The following is a 23,194-nucleotide window of genomic DNA, read 5'->3' as shown; positions in this document are numbered from 1 at the left end:
GAAAAAAAAAACATAAACAAATACTTATGAAATGATAATAAAAACTTCATCTGTTTCCTTAAAAACACACATAAACACAAACAATGGCTTAATTTATGATGGGGGAGGGTGGATGTGACCTTTTATGGTCACACACTGGCACTAAGTTCTTGTTCAGACGGATTGATGGTTATCTATAAACAGAGGGAGAACATGAAAAGCGCACATAAATTTGGTGCGCGTGAAGCGCTTTTCTACATTTAACTTTAACACTCAAACCAGAAAATGTGAAGGCTCTATAAAAATAAAAACGCGAGGAGAACATCAAATACCCTTTAGCTTTGCCGGATCGAGTTGTCGCACTAATTTCCTAATATTTCCTAATTGGTCAACAAAAATGAAGAAAGGCACTGACTACTTAACTAATGATACCTACGGGGACTAGTAGATCACCAACAACGGTATCGACCAAGTCTTACAAAAATGAAAATAACACTTACGTAATACATTTGGCGAGAAGACACCAAGGGAGATTTAAAAAAAATCAAGACAAATAAAAACAGTCAACACCATGGCAAAACAAAATAGTACAAAAAAGACAAAAAAAATATTCACAAAGCACTACACAGAAACAACAGTGACGAATCACATTTAGTTGAACTAAGATGTATGTTCTGGAATGGTAAGCAATTCCTGCTTCACTCTGAAAAGTGTTTTGAATATATAGTTTCGGTGATATTAAAAGTCTTAAGATTACCTATGTCTTGCAATTTTCTACGTTTATGGTTTTGCAAAGATGCATGGTTAGATTATAATTATGAATTTTGACAAATATGAATAAGGGAAGTGTCGGTGAGAAGAGGAGCACAGTTTGTTCGTTAAAGAATACTAAAGGTCTGTAGATCCAAGTCAACCACGAATTAAAAAATAAAGCATGGTGTTTGTTTCACAGATCAAACTTGTAGTTTTTATCAGAGTAGTTTTTCAATTTCTTAAATTTAAATTGCAAGTGTTCAAATGGATCTGAATCCCTGTTTTGTTTCCCTAGTTCCCATAAAGTTCACTACCGATGAAGACAATATTAAAGAATCTTATACCGGCTTGGCTACCATTTTAAATTAATAAGGTAACCTTTTAAAAATATGCGTATTCGAAAGATTTTTAAAAATTACGTGGATTGTTTAAATTTACGGGCTCTGAAATATTAAAACAAAAAGAAAAAAATAAAGAATCGAAAAAAGAAGAATGATATATTGCCACGGTTAGCTAGAACGCTCGTAATCCGGCGGTTATCTCGCAAGGGTCCATGATTGGTGAATAAAGAATTTGTATTTCTATATATAGTTTCTAACGTCGTTTATATCTTAAATGTTATAATATCTTTTCGTGCGAATCCTATTTTTAAATTTAATTGATAGCATTATCCTTAATTCAGCGTAGAATCGAGTCCGTTTCACCGATCTTTTTGGTTATTGGTCTTTGGGTGTTCTAATAATAACCTTATCAAACTAATCTATTTTTAGCAATAAGACGTCAGCAGGTATTTCACCACCAGTCGAAAGTGTAAACATATAAAAAGCCGTATGATCTGATATCTATTACTTATATTGGGAAAACTTTGAGCTGCAGTAAGTAAAATATATTTTATATCATTATCATTACATATTGTCTTCATGTTGTTCTGAGACTACAGTATACTATATAATAACACCAGCTTTAATGTCACGGTAACAGGAAAGTATAACAAATCATACTGGCGTAGTCTGACAGAGACATATATATATATATGGTCTAGTCGAAATAATTAGGCCATTTTCTGTTTGGTCGTTAGGCGGTTATTTGAATTTTTGCTTTAACCTCCTTCCTGTGACAATCAGACAATGAGGGTTCCATAGAAATTACTTAGAATCGAAAATTAGCCGTAACAGACGCGTCGACCAGTCCTGTGGTTGGTGTAGAATTCGAACGCCCCTTTTGATTGGAAAATATATAATTGTTTAGCATAAAATCGTCCAATAAAGTTTTTACCATGCTCCACTCGACAGTTTACATTCCATTTTCAGGAATGACGCCCCCTTTCAAAAAGCCTGGATGCGCACCTGTCGACTATAAGACCTGTATGCTTGCAGCCACTGTATTACTAGTGATATATCATCTATAAAGTGTCTTTTGACTTGTTTTAAACCTATGTTCCTAATCATTATCGTGTTGTCATGCCTTAAATGATCAAAGGTCATTTTATGTGGGCCCATGATTGGATGTTCACCAAATTAGGGTCCCAGGCTAAGGGCGTATATAACAATTTTATCACAATTTCAAAGCAATAAATAATATATGTCTGTTGTCACCATCTAGAAGATAAACATGTAATAAAAAACAACAACATATTAATATTATTATGTTGACATGTATATGATCATATATTCTTTTCGACAACCTCCTTTTTGAGTACATTGTGTGTGCTGGGACTATTATACTAACTATATTATGTCCCAGGTATATGTAACCAGGCTAATTTGGACTTAATTTTTATTTTATTTAGAAATTGGATTTTTACAAAATATGGTTTTACAAATTTAGAAATTTACATGTCAAAAGACAAATTATCTGTTAATCTTAATCGGTGACATTTGATGTTAAAATATTTGTGACAGGTTTATTTATTTGTAAAGTTACTGGAATTAATATGAGAGACATTTAAAATTCTTAATTCATACTAAAGGTGTGAATAATATTGTAATGGAAAAATGAAAGAATGAGATTTATGAGTAATAATTATGATTATCTTTTATATTAATCAGAGACATATATACACATGTGTATATATGTCTCTGTATTAATTAATGTGAAAGCTGTCACTTATGGCTCCAGATTATGAAATCTCATTTTAATTAGAGTATTGTCATGTTAACAACCCCCTTTGTTACAGTATGTAACAGTATTAAATACAATGGATAGGTACTAGTATAGCAAATGTAAACTGCCTCCATTGTAAAATTGTGTTGGCATTTAGCTAGAACTCGCTAAATTAAGAAGAAAAATAAACTGAAAAATATATAAATATATATAACCATAAAACCAACACGATCATACATTTAAAGTTAAATAGTACATTATAAATCAAATACATTTGCTTTAATAATTGGAACAGTTAGCAGTTAATTTGATGGTGATTAAAGGAATAATTGCAATTTATCAATTGTGGTTGCTTCTGTAAATCCTGCCATTAATAGATAACGCTATCCTCCTCATGCAAAGATTTATTGAACTCGATGTGCTGCACAATTAATGAAAGAAAAAAAAAAAACAGAAAATAAAAAGTTTCTAAAACTGAACTGGAACTATGAAGTAAATTGGTATTGTTATACGAAATTGGCGAATAGCCACTTTACTTCATACAAAAATTCAGAAAATTTTTTTGGAGTTCTCTCTTATGGTATAATTGAACATGAGTTGTCTTTCTTCGAACCTAATCAGACTGTATGTTTTCCCTATTGAATTGTCAAAGTTTCATAATTTGTTATCTCTTCACAGATTACTATTCGGTCAATTTTGGTTTTACTAATCGTTGAAGGATGTACGGTGATCAGTACTTGTGGTATAGTTATTTGCACCGTCCTTTAAGTTTTGTATTTTGTAGAAACATCCAAGGGTGACTGGGGAATAGAAATCTGGTCACTTGATCTTCTCCCGCGAACGGCGGTTAAACCCTTGCCGAAGTAGGGCGTGCTTTTTGCTGTGCGGGATGTACGCAGCCACGGGAAAAGTAAAATAGGATGCCTCTAGTGAAGAGAATGTCATGCTCTCTTCAAGATAGGAACCCTTGCAACAACTCTTCAATGGGGAGGGAGTTCGTAGGTGGCCTGTTGCAAGGCAACATATTTGTCCCTATCCAATATACCCTCATTTTCAAGTGGCAGAGCAAATTTCTCCGACCTTCATCCTTACAGCTTCTATTACAAGACCTACCTATAGTATTTTTGGTAAATCTTTTCTCCGGCGTTCTGAACATGCATGAGATATTTGCCACTGAATGTTTAGCAATCAACAATCAATCAATCTTTTGTAGATAGTCTTTTCGTTTTCAATCGCACCTGAGCTTCTTATTGCAAATGAGCTTTTTTATATTTCGTCCCGATTCAGACACGTTTTTCTTTTAGTTCCATAAGGAAATCCATGCCTTCACTTTCTGATTAGATTTATTTTAGATCTTGTAGAGTCTGATCCGCAGGTGTTTATGGTAATTGGGGTTGGGACAAAAGGGCCAGATCGCAATATGACGTTCTGCATATGTAGAATAATATACTTTCTTCTATTAAATTTGGTTGAGATTGCCAGATGTGGAATGTCGGCTGAGGTCGTACCATCTTATTCTTTTTATGGTTCTTTTTTTCTGCGAGTCTTTTTTCTTAATCTATGAAGTTCGAAAGATAGAAAAAACGAAATATGTGTCCTAAATATAAAAAATAGGTACACACAAAAATCTCAAGTTTTTTTGTAGATATTCACCATGCATTTTTTGCCCAAGTTAGGCTGTCAATGACAAAAAGTACATGCTATTGTTTTTTTTTTGTGTTTCTTCATAGGTAAATCAAGACTATGGCGTCTACCGACAATATTGATATGCAGTCACAAGAAGTAGCCAAAGTAAAAGAGAACTTTAATGGACAATGTCGTATCATCACAGATATTGCAGATTTCTCTCATGTTGTTACCCTACAACCAAAGGACCAAGATATTATCTACAAATTCCAACTGAAAAGTAAGTTATAATGTTGTTTATGTAAAAATTTCTAATTTAGAATGTATGTAAAATATATAAGTAGATTGTTTTCTCTAAATGATCTTAAATCTGTTATTCTTTTGTGTGTAATAGAGATTTAGCTATATATTTGCAAAGTGCTACAATTTATTTAGTCGAAAATAAAATTTAACAGAGAAAAGATCATAATAACTTGAAAAGACTTTGATCCTTCACAGAATTAATGATATACATGTACAGGATTATCGGACATAGAACGGTTATCCACTGCAAATCTCAAGTCAATAGCTTTTAAATGTATACATGTAGCAATCGATAGGGCTTACCCAGCAGACTTTTTAAAAGCTGAGAAAGCTAGGGTATTCAGCTTTATGTTTAAAGGTATTTATGCAGTGAAAAAAATTGTTAAAAGGACCCCTTTGCATCCCAATGCTAACCCGTTCTTGATTCACGCTTTATATAAATAGAGTATATCAAAAGCTTTATTTCTGTTGTATGTTTTCGGTCTTCAACCTTTAGAAGTGGCAACAAAAAAATCACATAAGGATGAACCTGGAGAATTCAAACAGGAAATAAGTTACTTGTTCTTATTATCACATTGAACATTATCTTTATTAATCTTTGTTTAATTTTTATAGAAACATATCCTTCTACGAAACCTAATATTATCATAAGATCAGGAACAATGGATTCAAAAGCTGTAGACGAAATACAGAACGAACTAGATGAAACTGCTGCTTCAGCACTCGGGTCACCAATGGTCTTGGCCTTAGTTGAGCATGCTAAACTGTGGTTACAGAAAAATAACATCAATTTGACACCTTCTGCAAAACCTAAATCTAAAACCAATAAAGAAAAATCAGTAAATAAAATTTCTGTGGCTAAGCAAGATAGAAAAAATCGAAAAGAAAAGAAAGTACAAGACGAAACAGCAGACGAAAAGAAACCATCAATGAAAACTTCAGACGATGTCGTAAAACGAATTTTATGGGATGGTAACTTACCAGTGGACGAATTTGTCGTAGGTTACATAGACAGATTTTTGGGAATACAAGAAAAGTACTTTACATCTTTTAGCTGGGAAGACATAGCAACAGTTGATTACAATGTACTAGCAGTTCCAAAACACAGAATCCAGTATTTCAAGTATAGAGATGTGAAAGTATGGGACAAAAATCTAAGAATGGACAACGTTTTTGGTTCTACAGGAAGCAAGACTACAATATACGATGTCATAGAAAAGTATCACAAAGACAGCGATGTAAACAAGACCGATGAAGTGAACAAGACAGAAGATGAATATTACGATGTCGTTGACGAGGACGAGGACAGTGACAGCGATGACGGGATCACTGTCACTATAGGAAGTAACAACTATGCTACAGGGAACGATGAAGATGATTTACATCTCGTTGATGAAGATGAGGATACACATGACAAGTATTGGAGAAACAAACTAAGGCCAAACCATTTTCTTGCTTTGCGTATAACGAACAATGAAATAAGAAAAGTTGTAGAAGGAATACAAGATGTTATTTTAGAACATGAACCACAGTATGAAGAATGCTGCATACCACTGAATTCCTTGCACATCACACTGTGCACATTGGGACTTGATACAACCGAACAAGTTGCTCACGCCTGTCAAGTTCTGAAAAAGATCAAACCGGAACTTCAGGGAATGATAACGAAAGATAAAACAATTCTTTTTAGAGGAATGGAAAATTTCTTCAATAGAGTTTTATATGCGAAGTGTGAATGTCCTCAAGAATTTTTAGATATGGTAGAGCATTTAAGATTATGTCTTAAACAAGAAGGAATTGAAATTAGAGACAACCATGAGTTTGTACCTCACATGACAATCATGAAAATTACTCGAACTGTGGCCAGGTCAACCGGTAAAAAGTATATAGCTCCTTGGCTTTATTCCCAATCACAAAATATAGAATTTGGAACACAAGTTATAGATAATATTAATTTATGTGAAATGGGCATTTGTAGGGAACCTGATGGTTTTTACATTTCTCCTGAGAAAATAGAATTTTGAATAAATTGAAAACATTCTATGAATTGTTTTAAATTGAATGAATAAATCATTTGATTTGTATAATGATTTTTTATGTCAATAAATAGTTGTACACATTCCAAACTAAAGAGCTGTTATGTATTCTTTATATGAATAAACAAATGCAGTAGGATACAGGTTTGTTTTGGCAATCACAGGCACTTTGGTACAGGATTTGGATATTGTTTTTTTATACGACCGCAAACATGTTATGACGTTGTCAGCGTCGTCGTCCGAAGACATTTGGTTTTCATACAATTGTATGGATCTCTATGAAATTGTACCACAAGGTTCCATACCACAAAAGGAAGGTTGGGATTGACTTTGGGGGTTATTGTCCTAACTGTTCAGGTATTCAGGGCCAACAAAAACATTTTTCTTGTTTTAGGACAATAACTTGTGTATAATTGTATGGATCTCTATGAAATTGTACAACAAGGTTCCATACCTCAAAAGGAAGGTTGGGTTGATTTTCGGGGTTATGGCCCAAACCGTTTAGGAATTAATGGCACATAAAACTAGGGTTTTCTGGTTTCCGGGCAATAACTTGATTATAAGTCTATGGATCTCTATTAAATTGTACCACAAGGTTCCATACCAAAAAAGAAAGGTTGGGATTGATTGATTGTGGGGATAATGGCCCTAGCCGTTTAGGAAAAAGGGGCCAAAACAATACTTTTCTAATACTTTGTATAAACTACTTATTTCTTAACCAATTTCAATTTGGTTTAATTCAAAGTCTTCTTGAGGTTCTTTTATGTGCTGAATCTAACTGTATTTAGATTTTCGATATTGGACCATAATAGGTAAAAGTCCAAATTCACAAATTTTCCAGTTCTTGGACCACATTTATTCTTTGTAAGAAACCTATGATGTGTCAAATATTTAATCACAATCCAAATTCAGAGCTGTATCAAGCTTGAATGTAGTGTCCATACTTGCCCCGACTGTTCGGAGCATTTTATTCATTTTACTTCCATGATCAAAGTTATAGCAGTCTTCCTGTTATTCTTCATCTTATTAGATATTTTAGAAAATTTCTGTATCCCCTTCATGTAATTGCAACTACATTGTAAACATTTTGTCGGCCATTTGAGACTTTGGTCCATTTTAAAAACAAGTTGCTTTCTTTAAAAAAAAAAAAGAAAAGAAAAGCAACACGTGAACCCGAGACCGCTGACTGGTAACCAAATAAATGTTGCTGATTTTTTGTTTGCTTTTGATTTGAAATAATTGACTGTGAATAGAATAAGATAATGATGATGTCAAAACACTTTTATTGAACATATGTAATTGTGTGTAGATTCTAGCACAAGTCAATTGAAAGCAATATTGGATAGTTGTGAATAGAAAAGTGTATATATTCTGCTACTATTTGAATTTACATTTTAAGGCTTGACTATTTTATTTATTACTTGGGAGTGTACATAATTTTTATGCCCCCGCCGTAGCGGTGGGGCATTAAGTTTTACCCTTGTCCGTCTGTACGTACGTCCCAAAATTGGTTTCCGTTATCTAACTTGAGTTTGCCTCAACCAAATGTTATGAAACTTATACACAATGCTTATTATCACAAAACACAGATCAAGTCTGAATTTTGGTGGTGTCACTTTAACCGTTCTAGAGTTATGTCCCTTTATAAATGGAAAAATTGCAAAATTTTTATTTTCTTCTAAATATCAAGTAATTTTTATACGACCGCAAAAAATTTTTGCGGTCGTATATTGGTATGACGTTGGCGTCGTCGTCGTCGTCGTCGTCCGAAGACACATTGGTTTTCGCACAATAAATTTAGTTTAAGTGAATGGATCTCTATGAAATTTTACCATAAGGTTCAATACCACAAAAGGAAGGTTGGGAATGACTTTGGGGGTTATGGTACCAACAGTTAAGGAATTTGGGGTCAAAAAGGGGCCAAAAATAAGCATTTTTGAAACTTCCAGAGACAATAACTTTTGTGTTAGTGTATGGATCTCTCTGACATTGTACCACAAGGTTCCATATCACAAAGGGAATGCTGGGATTGATTTTGGGGGTAATTGCCTCAAATTTTAGGAATTAGGGGCCAAAAAAGGGGCAAAGGGGCCAAAAAGGGGAAAAAACAAGCATTTTTCTAGTTTCATGACAATAACTTGTGTGTAAGTGTATGGATCTTTCTGAAATTGTACTACAAGGTTCCATACCACAAAGGGAAGGCTGGGATTGAGTTTGGGGGTAATTGCCCCAAACGTTAAGAAATTAGGGGCAGAAAAGGGGCCAAAAGTTTGAGAGGTTCAAATGTTTTTCTTCAAGATTTTTCAAAATTTCAAATTTTTTCAAAAAAAAATTTTGGGGGGGATTTTTTTTTTCATAAATTTTTGTTTTTTTTTCCATTTTTACATTGATTATTTCTGAGATTTATATATAAAAGCAACAAATACTGATATGGCAGGAGGTGCACACCAAACAGGGTGTGTAAATTATTATATATAACAGATTAACTAAGTATTATGCAACAGCACAGTATTGCGCAATTCAATTGAAAATAAATACAAATCTTTTAACCAATTTCAATGGGATTAATTTAAAGTCTTTAATTTTTGGGGGTTCTAACCTTGTATTACTTTTTTGGATATTGGGTTCCATTTTTAAATTGGTCTACATTGAGGTCCAAAGGGTCCAAAATTAAACTTTGTTTGATTTCATCAAAAACTGAATTATTGCGGCTCTATGATATGCCTAATCTTATTGTGCATTTAGATTTTTATTTTGGGCCCTGTTTTCAAATTAGCCCATATTAAGGTTTGAAGGGTCCAAAATTAAACTTTGTTTGATTTCAACTAAAATTAAATTTTTGGTGTTTTTTTATATACTGAATATAACCATGTTTTAGATTTTGGATATCAGATTTTGATTTTTGATTTTTGGTGTTTTAACGCCACTTTTAAGCACCGCTTTTGGGCTATTTCGTGGCGGCCAGTTTTTATTGGTGGAGGAAGCCGGAGTGCCCGGAGAAAACCACCGACCTTCGATAGGAAAACTGACAATCCTAGTCAATTAAGATTGGAGTCGAGTGCACCCGCACGAGCGGGGTTCGAACTCACAACCTCAGTGTTGACTGGCTAGTGATTACAGTAGTAACTACTTAGACCACTCGGCCACCGAGGTCCCTTGGATATCAGACCATACTAGGTAAATTAAATGTCCCATTTCAAATTTTTAAGATCTTGGACCACATTTATTTTGTGTCAGAAACCTAAATCATGTCAAAAATTTGATCACAATCCAAATTCAGACAGTATAAAGATTGAATATTGTGTCCAAATCTTGCCCCAACTGTTTAGGGTTCGATCTCTGCGGTCGTATCAGGCTGCGCTCGGCGAAGAATTTTATTAATTTCTAACTTTCCACTATATGAATATATTGTTATACAAAATATAAGCAGAGACTAATAAATCCATACTAAAACAGTATAAAATAATTAACGTAGTAATTAATTTTTTTTTAATGATTATTGTAAAATATTAATTGTGTTTTGTGAATTGATACCATGCAAGTCATGATTTTTCATTCACCATCGTTTAAAATTTAGATACTAACTTATGTATACGTATCTCTGCTCATTGGTGCTCATATGTTTCATATAATTTTCATAGATTTATTCACTGTTCAAGCCTGTGGGACATAATACACGTATATATAACATTTTTAGTTATATTCTATTAAGGACAAATTTAGTCTCAATCTAAACTTAATAATTTTAATGAATATTCTCTTGGTCTGGTAGCATCTATTAAAATGAAATTAAATATTTTTGACAGAAAAATCCCTTTGTTTAATTATCTTTCTGCTTTCTGACCACTGTGTTGAATTGGTTTCCGTTCTCTAACTTGAGTTTGCCTCAACCAAATGTTATGAAACTTATTCACAATGCTTATTACCACAAAACACAGATCGAGTTTGAATTTTGGTGGCATCACTTTTACCATTCGAAAGTTATGTTCCTTTACAAATGGAAAAATTGCTGAAATATTTGTTTCTGTTCTCTCACTTTAGTTTGCCTCAACCAAATGTTATGAAACTTATGCACAATGCTAATTACCACAAAACACAGATAAAGATTGAATTTTGGTGGCGTCACTTCTACTGTTCTAGAGTTATGCCCCTTTAAAAATGGAAAAATTGCTGAATTTTTCGTTTCTGTTCTCTTATTTAAGTTTACGTCAAATAAATGTTATGAAACTTATAAACAAGTTCAAATTTGGGTAGTGTCACTTTTACAGGTCTTGAGTTATGGCCCTTTATAATGTTATATGCAAGCGGGGCATCATCTGTGTCCCATGGACACATTCCCCATTTATTTTCTTCATGCTTTCCAATATTTTCCCAGGCTATGATTGAAATACAAAATATCACCCAGGTTTATTGTCACAATGCACAACATCGCGCTGTATTAAAACTACACACACAACACTTTCAGGGACCGTCTCAAAGCATGAATTATATATAGTTTCAAAACATAAATCCAAAAGCCGTTGAAATTGTAAAAAAACAATTTCAATGGGGTTTGATTCAAAGTCTTGAATTCCTGGGGTTCTTTGATATGCCGAATCTAACCGTGTATTTTGGATTTTGAGCCGCGTTTTAAATTGGTCCACATTGAGGTCAAAAGAGTCCAAAATTAAACTTTATTTGATTTCAACACAAATTGAATTTTTTGATATGCTGAATCTAGCCGTGTAATTTAGATTTTAGATTTTGGGCCCGGTTTTCAAATTTGTCCACATTAAAGTGCAAAGAGTCCAAAATTAAACTTAGTTTGATTTTAACAAAAATTGAATTCAGACTTTTTTTTGATATGCTGAATCTAAACATGTATATAGATTTTTGATTTTGGGCCCAGTTTTTAAGTTGGTCCAAAATTAAACTTTGTTTGATTTAAGCAAATATTGAATTTATGGGGTTCTTTGATATGCTGAATTTAACTGTGTAGTTAGAATTTAGATTTTGGGACCCGTTTTCAAATTGGTCCACTTTGAGGTCCAAAAGGTCCTAAATTATACTTTTTTTTTGTTTGATTTCGTCAAAAATTGAATTCTTGGAGTTCTTTGATATGCCGAATCTTACCATGCATTTAGATTTTGGATATTGGAACATAATAGGTAAATGTCTAATTTCAATTTTTTGTGTCCTTAGACAATATTCATTCTGTGTCAGAAACCTATGCTATGTCAAATATTTAATCACAATCCAAATTCAGAGCTATATTGCACAATTAATAGAAACTGTTAATATATTCATAGTTAAAAATAGATAAAGCACCAAATTCTAATTTTAGAAATCATGTTCATTATTAGATATTTTGAAAAATAATTTAAGGTAAGTTTTATAGTTTTTTTTTTAAAGACATTGTATTAATGATGAATGATATTTAGAAAACTATTTTTTTCATTTCATTCGTAAATTTATTGAAGAACTTGGTGGTAGGTCTGTTTGTTATTCTATATAGATGCGTTTTCAGAATGCTACATATATATATATATATCTTTTTTTGTTTGATGAAGCGAACCCCTTTAAAAACTTAGCTAATATTGTCCATTAATGAATAAATAAATTAAATTCTTGGTGATCTTGGGTATGCTGAATCTGACCGTGTATTTAGATTTTGGATATTGGACCATAACAGGTAAAAGTCCAATTTCAATTTTTTTCCGTTCTTTGGCCACATTCATTCTGTGTCAGAAACCTATGCTGTGTCAAATATTTAATCACAATCCAAATGCAGAGCTGTATCTAGCTTTAATGTATTGTCCATACTTGATCAAACAGTTCCGGGTTAGACCTGTGCGGTCGTATCAAGATGCTTCCCGCGGAGCATTTTATTTTCATATCTCAGGAAACTGGTACGAACCCGAGTTTTCAAAATAAAAGAAGTGGCCGATCGCTCGATTAGACGTTACACCTGTTCTGAATATACAAATAAGATAACTATACAAATTCATTTGCAACACGTTTGGCCTATCCTAATTGCCAAAGACGAGTAAAACTACGTACGATATCGTTCGAAAAAGTTTAAATTCCGAGTGTAAAAAAAACAATTCTATCAGAACCATCCTCGTTGAAAAATTAAAAAAAAATGTTATAGATAGAATGGTTTGCCACGATATTCAGACTCCCACAAGTCCGACAATGTAAACCACTGAGATATCATAGAATTTAATTCATATGATTCAGGATTGAGTGTGTGGTCTATATATTTGACAGTAACGGATAATAATTACCATTAACCAATCTGGTACCTATGAAATATCCTCAACATATGACGCAACCCAAACTTTTTAATTCTTTGATTTACAAAATAAAGGAAAGGTCTAAGAGATCCGAAGACTTCACTATATAATAAACACCGAGAAAAATTCTCAATACTGCAGTCTTTTGTTCAGTGATAAATACATGTATGAGGGCTGTCCTTTACCTCCTTTACAAAATTATGCTTTAGAGTCTGTCTTAGACAATGTCTTTTACAAACTTGTAAAACTTGCTTGTTTTAGTTTTTATACGACCGCAAAAATTAAAAATTTTTTGGTCGTATATTGGTATGACGTTGGCGTCGTCGTCGTCGTCGTTGTCGTCGTCGTCCGGCGTCGTCCTGCGTCGTCCGAAGACACATTGGTTTTCGCACTCTAACTTTAGTTTAAGTAAATGGATCTCATGAAATTTTACCATAAGGTTCAATACCACGAAAGGAAGGTTGGGATTGATTTTGGGGGTTATGGTACAAACAGTTAAGGAATAAGGGGCCAAAAAGGGGCCAAAAATAAGCATTTTTGTAACTTCCAGACAATAACTTGTGTGTAAGTGTATGGATCTCTCTGATATTGTACCACAAGGTTCCATATCACAAAGGGAAGGCTGTAATTGATTTTGGGGGTAATTGCCTCAAAATTTTAGGAATTAGGGGCCAAAAAAGGGGCAAAAAACAAGCATTTTTCTAGTTTCATGACAATAACTTGTGTGTAAGTGTTTGGATATTTCTGAAATTGTACTACAAGGTTCCATATCACAAAGGGAAAGCTGGAATTGAGTTTGGGGGTAATTGCCCGAAACGTTTAGGAATTGGGGGCCAAAAAGGGGCCAAAAATAAGCATTTTTCTAGTTTCCAGACAATAACTTGTGTTCAAGTGTATGGATCTCTCTGAAATTGTACTGCAAGGTACCATAACACAAAGGGAAGGCTGGGATTGAGTTTGGGGGTGATGAATCATAAGGGGGTTCAAAAAATTTGGGGGGGGGGGATTTTTTTTTTTCTTTTAAAATTTTCCATTTTAAGTTGGTTATTTCTGATTTATATTTAAAAGCAAATAATAATGATATGGTAGGAGATACACACCAAACAGGATGTGTAAATAATTATATAATAAGTATTGTGCAATAGCAAGAAATTTTCAATTGCACAGTATTGCACAATAGCAAGAAATCTTCAATTGCACAGTATTGCGCAATAGCAAGAAATCTTCAATTGCACAGTATTGCGCAATAGCAAGAAATATCCAATAGCACAATATTGCGCAATAGCAAGAAATTGTCAATTGTACAGTATTGCGCAATAGCAAGAAATATCAATTGCACAGTATTGTGCAAAAGATACTTCGTATAAATTGCTTATTTCTTGATCAATTTCAATGGGGTTTTATTCTTGAATTCTTGGGGTTCTTTAATATGCTGAATCTAACAGTGTATTAAGTTTTTGGATTTTGGGCCCCGTTTTTAAATTGGTCCACATTGAGGTCCAAAGGGTCCAAAATTTAACTTTGTTTGATTTCGTCAAAAATTGAATTATTGGGGTTCTTTGATATGCCGAATCTAACCGTGTATTTAGATTCTTAATTTTTGGTTCCGTTTTCAAATTGGTCTACATTAAGGTCCAAAGGGTCCAAAATTAAACTTAGTTTGATTTTAACAAAAATTGAATTTTTAGGGTTCTTTGATTTGCTGAATCTAAACATGTATTTAGCTTTTTGATTATGGGCCCAGTTTTCAAGTTGGTCCAAATCGGGGTACAAAATTAAACTTTGTTTGATTTCAACAAAAATTGAATATATGGGGTTCTTTGATATGCTGAATCTAACCATGTATTTAGATTTTTGATTTTTGGGCCCCGTTATCAACTTTGTCCACATTGAGGTCAAAAGGATCCAAAATTAAACTTTGTTTGATTTCATCAAAAATTGAATTCTTAGGGTTCTTTGATATGCTGAATCTAACCATGTATTTAGATTTTGGATATTGGACCATAATAGGTGAATGTCCAATTCAAAATTTTTAAGTTCTTAGACCACATTCAATCTGTGTCAGAAACCTATGCTGTGTCAAATATTTAATCACAATCCAAATTCAGAGCTGTATCAAGCTTGAATGTTGTGTCCATACTTGCCCCAACTGTTCAAGGTTCGACCTCTGCGGTCGTATCAAGCTGCGCCCTGCGGAGCATTTTATTGTTTTTTGTTTTATTTATTTTTATAACTTCTTTCCAAGAGATTAAGGGAACCAAACATAAAACCAATTGTTTATACGCTACTTAAATATTACAGTAATCTAGACATGTTTATGCACCTGTCCTAAGTCAGGAGCCTGTTGTTCAGTGGTTGTCGTTTGTTGGTGTGGTTCATAGGTGTCTCTCGTTTTTATGTATATAAGACCGTTGGTTTTCGTGTTTGAATTGTTTTACACTAGTCATTTTGGGGCAATTTATAGCTTGCTGTTCGGTGTGAGCCAAGGCTCCGTGTTGAAGGCCGTACTTTGACCTATAATTGTTAACTTTTTATACGACCGCAAAAAAATTTTGCGGTCGTTTATTGGTATGACGTTGGCGTCGTCCTCGTCGTCCGAAGACACATTGGTTTTCGCACTCTAACTTTAGTTTAAGTGAAAGGATCTCCATGAAATTTTACCATAAGGTTCAATACCACGAAAGGAAGGTTGGGATTGATTTTGTGGGTTATGGTACTAACAGTTAAGGAATTAGGGGCCAAAAAGGGGCCAAAAATAAGCATTTTTGTAACTTCCAGACATAACGTGTGTGTTAGTGTATTGATCTCTCTGACATTGTACCACAAGGTTCCATATCACAAAGGGAATGCTGGGATTGATTTTGGGGGTAATTGCCTCAAAATTTTAGGAATTAGGGGCCAAAAACGGGGCAAAAAACAAGCATTTTTCTAGTTTCATGACAATAACTTGTGTGTAAGTGTATGGATCTTTCTGAAATTGTACTACAAGGTTCCATATCACAAAGGAAAAGCTGGAATTGAGTTTGGGGGTAATTGCCCAAAACGTTTAGGAATAAGGGACCAAAAAGGGGTCAAAAATAAGTATTTTTCTAGTTTCCAGACAATAACTTGTGTTCAAGTGTATGGGTCTCTCTGAAATTGTACTGCAAGGTACCATACCACAAAGAGAATGCTGGGATTGAGTTTGGGGGTAATTGCCCAAAACGTTTAGGAATTTAGGGCCAAAAAACAAGCATTTTTCTTGTTTCCAGACAATAACTTGTGTTCAAGTGTATGGATCTCTCTGAAATTGTACTGCAAGGTACCATACCACAAAGGGAAGGCTGGGATTGAGTTTGGGGGTGATGAATCATAAGGGGGTTCAAAAAATTGGGGGGGGGGGATTTTTTATTCCTTTTTTTCCTTTTTTTTTCTTTAAATTTTTCCATTTTAAATTGGTTATTTCTGATTTATATATAAAAGCAAATAATAATGATATGGTTTGAATAGGTAAATTAAAAAATTTTAAGTTCTTAGACCACATTCATTCTGTGTCAGAAACCTATGCTGTGGTGTCAAATATTTAATCACAATCCAAATTCAGTGCTGTATCAAGCTTGAATGTTGTGTCCATACTTGCCCCAACTGTTCAGGGTTCGACCTCTGCGGTCGTATCAAGCTGCGCCCAGCGGAGCATTTTATTATACATTGTGACTTGGATGGAGAGTTGTCTCATTGACACTCATACCACATCTTTTTATTTATATTTACACCTGTGACATGAAACATTTTCCAAAGAGATTTGAAAATCAGTAGAAGTTTTTCCAGTTCATTTCCACCGAAAAAGCTTTTCAGAATAAATATTCAATCAATATAGTGTAAATTAACAATTTGAAACTAATTCTAACTGATTTCAAAGCTAAAGCTCCTTAGGTAACTGAGAAATTGGATGGTTACTGTTCAATGGTTAAATTTAGATTTTATAAAAAGAAATAAGAAGATGCGGTATGATTGACAATGAGACAACTCTCCACCAGAGACCAAATGACATAGGTTACCATACGGCCTTCAACAATGAGCAAATTCCATACCGTTTAGCAAGCTATAAAAGACCCCGAAATGACAAATGTAAAACACTTCAAACGAGAAAACTAACGAGTCGACATGATTTATGTACAAAACAAGAAACGAAAAACAAATATGCTATACAGCAAAAAACGACAACCACTGAATATTAGGCTCCTGAATGGGGCAGGCACATACAAAATGAGGCAGTGTTAAACACGTTTGTGCGCCCCAACCCTCTCCATAACCCGGAACAGTGGTTTAAGGTTGTACTACAAGTATCATATAAACTTGATATTTTCAAAGATCCATGACAAAGAGGTTAAGGTCAGATAAATCCTGTCAGACAGACATGTACACTTACAATTATTCCATACACCAAATATAGTTGACATATTTATTATGGTACATGTAACTGAAAAACAGACCAAAACACGAAAACTAAATATTGACCAATTCATCACGAAATTGAGGTCAAGGTCTGATACCTACCAGACAGACATGTACACCTTACAATTATTCCATTCACCAGAAATAGCTGACCTATTGCTATTAGTATTTGAAAAACAGACTAAAACATAAAACTCAACATTGTCCATTGAACCATGAAAATGGGGTCAAGGTCAGATGATACCTGCTAGACAGACATGTACACCTTAAAATCATTTCATATACCAAATATAGTTGACCAATCGCTTATAGTACTTGAAAAACATAACAAAACACAAAACTTAACATTGACCAATGAACCATGAAAAATAGATCAAGGTCAGGTGAAACCTGTCAGACTGACATGTACCCACTACAATCATTCCATACACCACATATAGTTGACCTGCTGCTTATATTATCCGAGAAACTGACCTAATCACATAACTTTAACCTTGATCCATGAAATGAGGTCGAGGTCAGGTGAACCCTATCTGACGGACATGGATACGTTGCAAGGAACCTATATACCAAATATATCCTATTACTCATATTAAGTGAGAAATTCACACGACAAAAAACTGTATTTTTTAATCAGTCGCTGAAGCATGAAAATGAGGCAAATAACAATGGAAATATGACACTTTGTAAAATAAGGTATCTGCATACAAGGTATGAAGCATCCATGTCTTCTACCTTCTGAAATATAATGCTCTATAAAAATAGTTTATGAATGTCGTCTTGGTTTATAATATTTTGTTGTAATGCTGCTGTCTCACTGATGCATTTCCGGGTGTCCTTATTGCTGGTTCACTGACGAATATCCGCGTGTCCTTGCTGTCTCACTGAAGCATACCCTCGTTGCCTTTTTGTTGTCTCACTGACGTATACCCGACGGTGTCCTTGCTGTCTCACTGGCGTATACGCGCATGACCTTCTTGCTGTCTCACTGACGTATATATATATACCCGCGTCAGGCGCGGATCCAGCCATTTTTCAAAGGGGGTTGCAACCCCCAGAACACAATGAAACGTTCACATAATTAAAAAAAAATCGAAAAGGGGGGGGGGGGGGGGTCCAACACCAGGAACATCTCCTGGATCAGCCAATGTGCGTGTTCTTCTTGCTGTCTCACTGATGTATACCCGCGTGTCCTAGGCTTCTTACTGTCTCACTGACGTATATATATACCCGCGTCAGGCGCGGATCATGCCATCATTTTCAAAGGGGGTTGCAACCTCCGGAACACCATGAAACGTTCACATAATTAAAAAAAAATTAAAGGGGGGTCCAACCCCAGGAACACCCCTTGGATCAGCCAATGCGCGTGTTCTTCTTGCTGTCTCACTGATGTACATACCCGCGTGTCCTTCTTACTGTCTCACTTACGTATACCCGCGCGTCCTTCTTACTGTCTCACTGACGTATACCCGCGTGTCCTTCTTGCTGTCTCACTGATGTTTTCCCGCGTGTCCTTCTTGTTGTCTCACTGACGTATTTCATTAGAACAACATAAAAATGATTATTATACCTTACATATATTTCAAACAATTCTATTGGGTAAAACGTTATCACGTGACATGGAATAATTCAATTAATTTTCATTCAATTGCAAGGAAGAACGAATAACCCTTAAAAATTACACCAGCGTTGAATAACCCTATTATTCACCGGCGAATAACCTTTTTAGTTTGTTGATTTGTACTCATGAAAATGACGTCACAAACGTAAATAAACAAAATGGCAACGTTCAAGTTACAGGAAGCCCATTGATCAAGAGAAGAGGAAATAAGGCGTGCATCTTGTGCCGATGATATCTCTAATAACGGTCCTTTTCAGGGCCATCAATATTTTACAAAAAGAATCTACCTTTGTTGTACATACGAGAATTCTAAGACACAAATTACATGTATTTTTGAACGTCAACTTGTGTTTGTTACTGACTCAAGTAAGGGTAAGTGCTTTTACAATGATTCAAAATGCCCTTCCACTGTTAGTTCGGTATAATACAACAATTGTGGCCCTTTAGAAGCGATGAATATCCAAAATTGTCAACCCTTAAAAGTTATTTCACTTCGGGCTGCGCCCTCAGTGAAATAACCTTCTCGTGTTGACAATTTTGGATATTCACCTTTTCAACGGGCCATAATTGTATAATGTATCACGATTCGAAGATAAATGATTTGTTTGCGAAAAAGCGGAATATAAACATCAAAATAGCATATTTTTGCAAGGTGAGCGACTCAGTTTAATATAGAAACTCATTTCATGTTTAAATGTTAAGTTTTAAAATAGCCTTTACTCCTATGATCTTCAATCGCTAACCTGGCAAAATATGGTATCATAGTTTGATGAGGGGCGTAAGGGGGTATCTGCACGGAAGAACGCGAAATAAAATTGCCATTTCACGATGAACGAACAATTAAAAATTTCTTTTAGTGCACGTTGATCTTTTTACCGATTTCACGAAACACGGTGAATAGCGAACCTTTTTCACGGCTGCACGTGAAATAAAAATGGCAAAACACGTTGCACGAAAATAACCCTTTACCTCTTTGATGCATATTTTCACAAGTTTGTTTTGCTAGAATTATCTATTTTCTATTGTGTTAAAAAAAATGAACACTGTGATGTTTCTGCGGTGACTACCTCCATTTTTAGCCGCAAAATTTTGGAGGCGTTATCGGCATACGAATATTTTCATTCAAAAAAGGGCGCGAAAAAATCCTCGCCCACATCCCAGGTGAAAACCATATAAGGTAGAATCCGGAAGTCGGCACTTGCAGAAAGTTTTTTCCACTGTTAACTCTAGGTAAGTGATGCTTGTTTGAATTAATTAATGATAACAGTTGCTTGTTATTTATGTATGAAACAAAGTACTTACTTAAAGAATCTGAAATAATAGTCATCAGATGACAGATAGTTTAATACTTATCAGTATAGAGTATGTACAAGAAGAGGAAAACAGTTTTTGACAATGACACGCCCAATATATTGCCCGGTTGAATGCATCTGGTATTCAATGAATGCAGGAACAATGTAAATATTTTTGTTAATGAAAAATCAAAATTGAAAATAGCCTACGTATCACACAAAAAAAACAACAAATAACTTGTACTTGTAAATCCATGTAATTATATGGAATGTTTAGTGATTTTTTTTAAAAATCTTTAGGGGTATATTACCTACTTGCCAAATTTTTCTACATATATCACAGTTGGTACAAGTTTTAGGGACAATAACTACTAAGTATCATATTACCAGAGACATATATGAGGGGGTGGACATGGGGTACCCTTCTCCCGCCCCCTATCTCCAACCTTTTTTTCTCTCCCACCTATTTTTTGTCTTACTTGATGGTGTAAAAAAAATCTTTGATCTGAAGGTAGTGCACCTTTAAGGGGCTCCAGTCAGGTACCCCATTAGGTCCCAAGGTCACTATTTACAATATTTAAGTACAACAAGGTACATGCAAGTCTTTTAGGTAAGGGTTCGGAACATTTTTAAAGGTCACATGTGGTTTTTGAGAGAAGTCAGGTCAGCAAAGGTCGCCTGCCAAACCCCCCAACTGCCAAGGTCCCAGGTCGGATTTGACCATGTTGGAGCCACCTTTAACATACCAGTTCTCAGTTCACACTCACAGTGTAGAGTCAAAAGCCCATGAAGTCCATGACCCTTAACATGTATGAACTATTTGCCACTGGACATTAAATGAACAACAATAAATCGATCCTTATAGAACCACGGTACAACAATGCACCAATGTTCTCTCTGAAAATATTTTAACAATACAGTCAACCTGTATATAAAAGGCCACCCTTGGGACCTAAGAAAATTGACCTACAAATGTATAACAGTGGTAACCTTTAAATAGAGGTTCAAAATGCATATTACCTAAGAAAGATGAACCTTACAGCCAGTCGCACGGTAGAATATATTATAAATGTGGTACTAAACTATATAATTAAATTTTGTTTTTAAAATAGCAATAATAACATGAATAATTTTTATTGATGTTGATTTTGGAACTCTAAAAAAAACATCAATTGTTTATTTTGACAAGTTACAATGAGCTCTAAATTTTTGTTTAACTAATTCATTTCACCATCATTTTTATGACGACCTACGAAAGTAGTAGGGGGCATTAAGTTTTCTGGTCTGTGGGTCCGTTTGTCCTTCTTTCCCACTTCAGGTTAAAGTTTTTGGTCAAGGTAGTTTTTGATGAAGTTGAAGTCCAATCAACTTGAAACTTAGTACACATGTTCCCTATGATATGATCTTTCTAATTTTAATGCCAAATTAGAGTTTTTACCCCAATTTCACAGTCCACTGAACATAGAAAATGATAATGCGAGTGGGGCATCCGTGTACTACATGGTACTATGGACACATTCTTGTTTTTGTTGAATTGCCTGCTAGGCTCTCTGAATTTGTGTTTTCTTTTAATATACATTTTTATACGACCGCAAAAATTGAAAATTTTTTGGTCGTATATTGGTATGACGTTGGCGTCGTCGTCGTCGTCGTCGTCGTCGTTGTCTGGCGTCGTCCGGCGTCGTCCGAAGACACATTGGTTTTCGCACTCTAACTTTAGTTTAAGTGAATGGATCTCCATGAAATTTTACCATAAGGTTCAATACCACGAAAGGAAGGTGGGGATTGATTTTGGGGGTTATGGTACCAACAGTTAAGGAATTAGGGGCCAAAAAGGGGCCAAAAATAAGCATTTTTGTAACTTCCAGACAATAACTTGTGTGTAAGTGTATGGATCTCTCTGGCATTGTACCACAAGGTTCCATATCACAAAGGGAAGGCTGTAATTGATTTTGGGGGTAATTGCCTCAAAATTTTAGGAATTAGGGGCCAAAAAAGGGGCAAAAAACAAGCATTTTTCTAGTTTCATGACAATAACTTGTGTGTAAGTGTTTGGATATTTCTGAAATTGTACTACAAGGTTCCATATCACAAAGGGAAAGCTGGAATTGAGTTTGGGGGTAATTGCCCGAAACGTTTAGGAATTGGGGGCCAAAAAGGGGCCAAAAATAAGCATTTTTCTAGTTTCCAGACAATAACTTGTGTTCAAGTGTATGGATCTCTCTGAAATTGTACTGCAAGGTACCATACCACAAAGGGAAGGCTGGGATTGAGTTTGGGGGTGATGAATCATAAGGGGGTTCAAAAAATTTGGGGGGGGGATTTATTTTTTTTTCTTTTTTTCCTTTTTTTTTTCTTTTAAAATTTTCCATTTTAAGTTGGTTATTTCTGATTAATATTTAAAAGCAAATAATAATGATATGGTAGGAGATACACACCAAACAGGATGTGTAAATTATTATATAATAAGTATTGTGCAATAGCAAGAAATTTTCAATTGCACAGTATTGCACAATTGCAAGAAATCTTCAATTGCACAGTATTGCGCAATAGCAAGAAATCTTCAATTGCACAGTATTGCGCAATAGCAAGAAATATCCAATAGCACAATATTGCGCAATAGCAAGAAATTGTCAATTGTACAGTATTGCACAATAGCAAGAAATATTCAATTGCACAGTATTGTGCAAAAGAAGATACTTCGTATAAATTGCTTATTTCTTGATCAATTTCAATGGGGTTTTATTCTTGAATTCTTGGGGTTCTTTAATA

The 23,194-nt window shown here is 34.6% G+C and overlaps 2 protein-coding genes across 6 annotated transcripts in view; both read left to right on the top strand.

Annotated features, from left to right (window-relative positions):
- The first annotated feature begins 1,478 nt into the window (after positions 1 to 1,478).
- On the top strand, positions 1,479 to 6,895 carry LOC127702253 (uncharacterized). Its single transcript, XM_052206372.1, has 3 exons — positions 1,479 to 1,607; positions 4,566 to 4,741; positions 5,380 to 6,895. The coding sequence occupies exons 2-3, from the start codon at positions 4,579 to 4,581 to the stop codon at positions 6,786 to 6,788; spliced, it is 1,572 nt and encodes a 523-aa protein (XP_052062332.1). The 5' UTR covers positions 1,479 to 1,607; positions 4,566 to 4,578; the 3' UTR covers positions 6,789 to 6,895.
- A 13,378-nt stretch (positions 6,896 to 20,273) lies between these two features.
- Positions 20,274 to 23,194, top strand: part of LOC127702524 (gelsolin-like protein 2) — a 54,574-nt gene continuing 51,653 nt past the window's right edge. For all 5 annotated transcript variants that reach the window (XM_052206808.1, XM_052206791.1, XM_052206784.1 and 2 more), the window contains exon 1: positions 20,274 to 20,360. The gene's annotated coding sequence lies outside the window, so the exon portion shown is untranslated. The remainder of the gene's footprint in view (positions 20,361 to 23,194) is intronic.

This window comes from Mytilus californianus, unplaced genomic scaffold, assembly GCF_021869535.1.
Source record: "Mytilus californianus isolate M0D057914Y unplaced genomic scaffold, xbMytCali1.0.p SCAF_1, whole genome shotgun sequence".
NCBI lineage: Eukaryota > Metazoa > Mollusca > Bivalvia > Mytilida > Mytilidae > Mytilus > Mytilus californianus.
Note: the sequence above shows the minus strand (reverse complement) of the source record. Positions and strands in the feature narration are given on the sequence as shown.

Coding starts and splice junctions, on each gene's coding strand:
- LOC127702253 (XM_052206372.1), top strand. CDS start 4,579: ATGGCGTCTACCGACAATATTGATATGCAGTCACAAGAAGTAGCCAAA. Junction 4,742..5,379: donor CTACAAATTCCAACTGAAAA/GTAAGTTATAAT, acceptor TAATTTTTATAG/AAACATATCCTTCTACGAAA.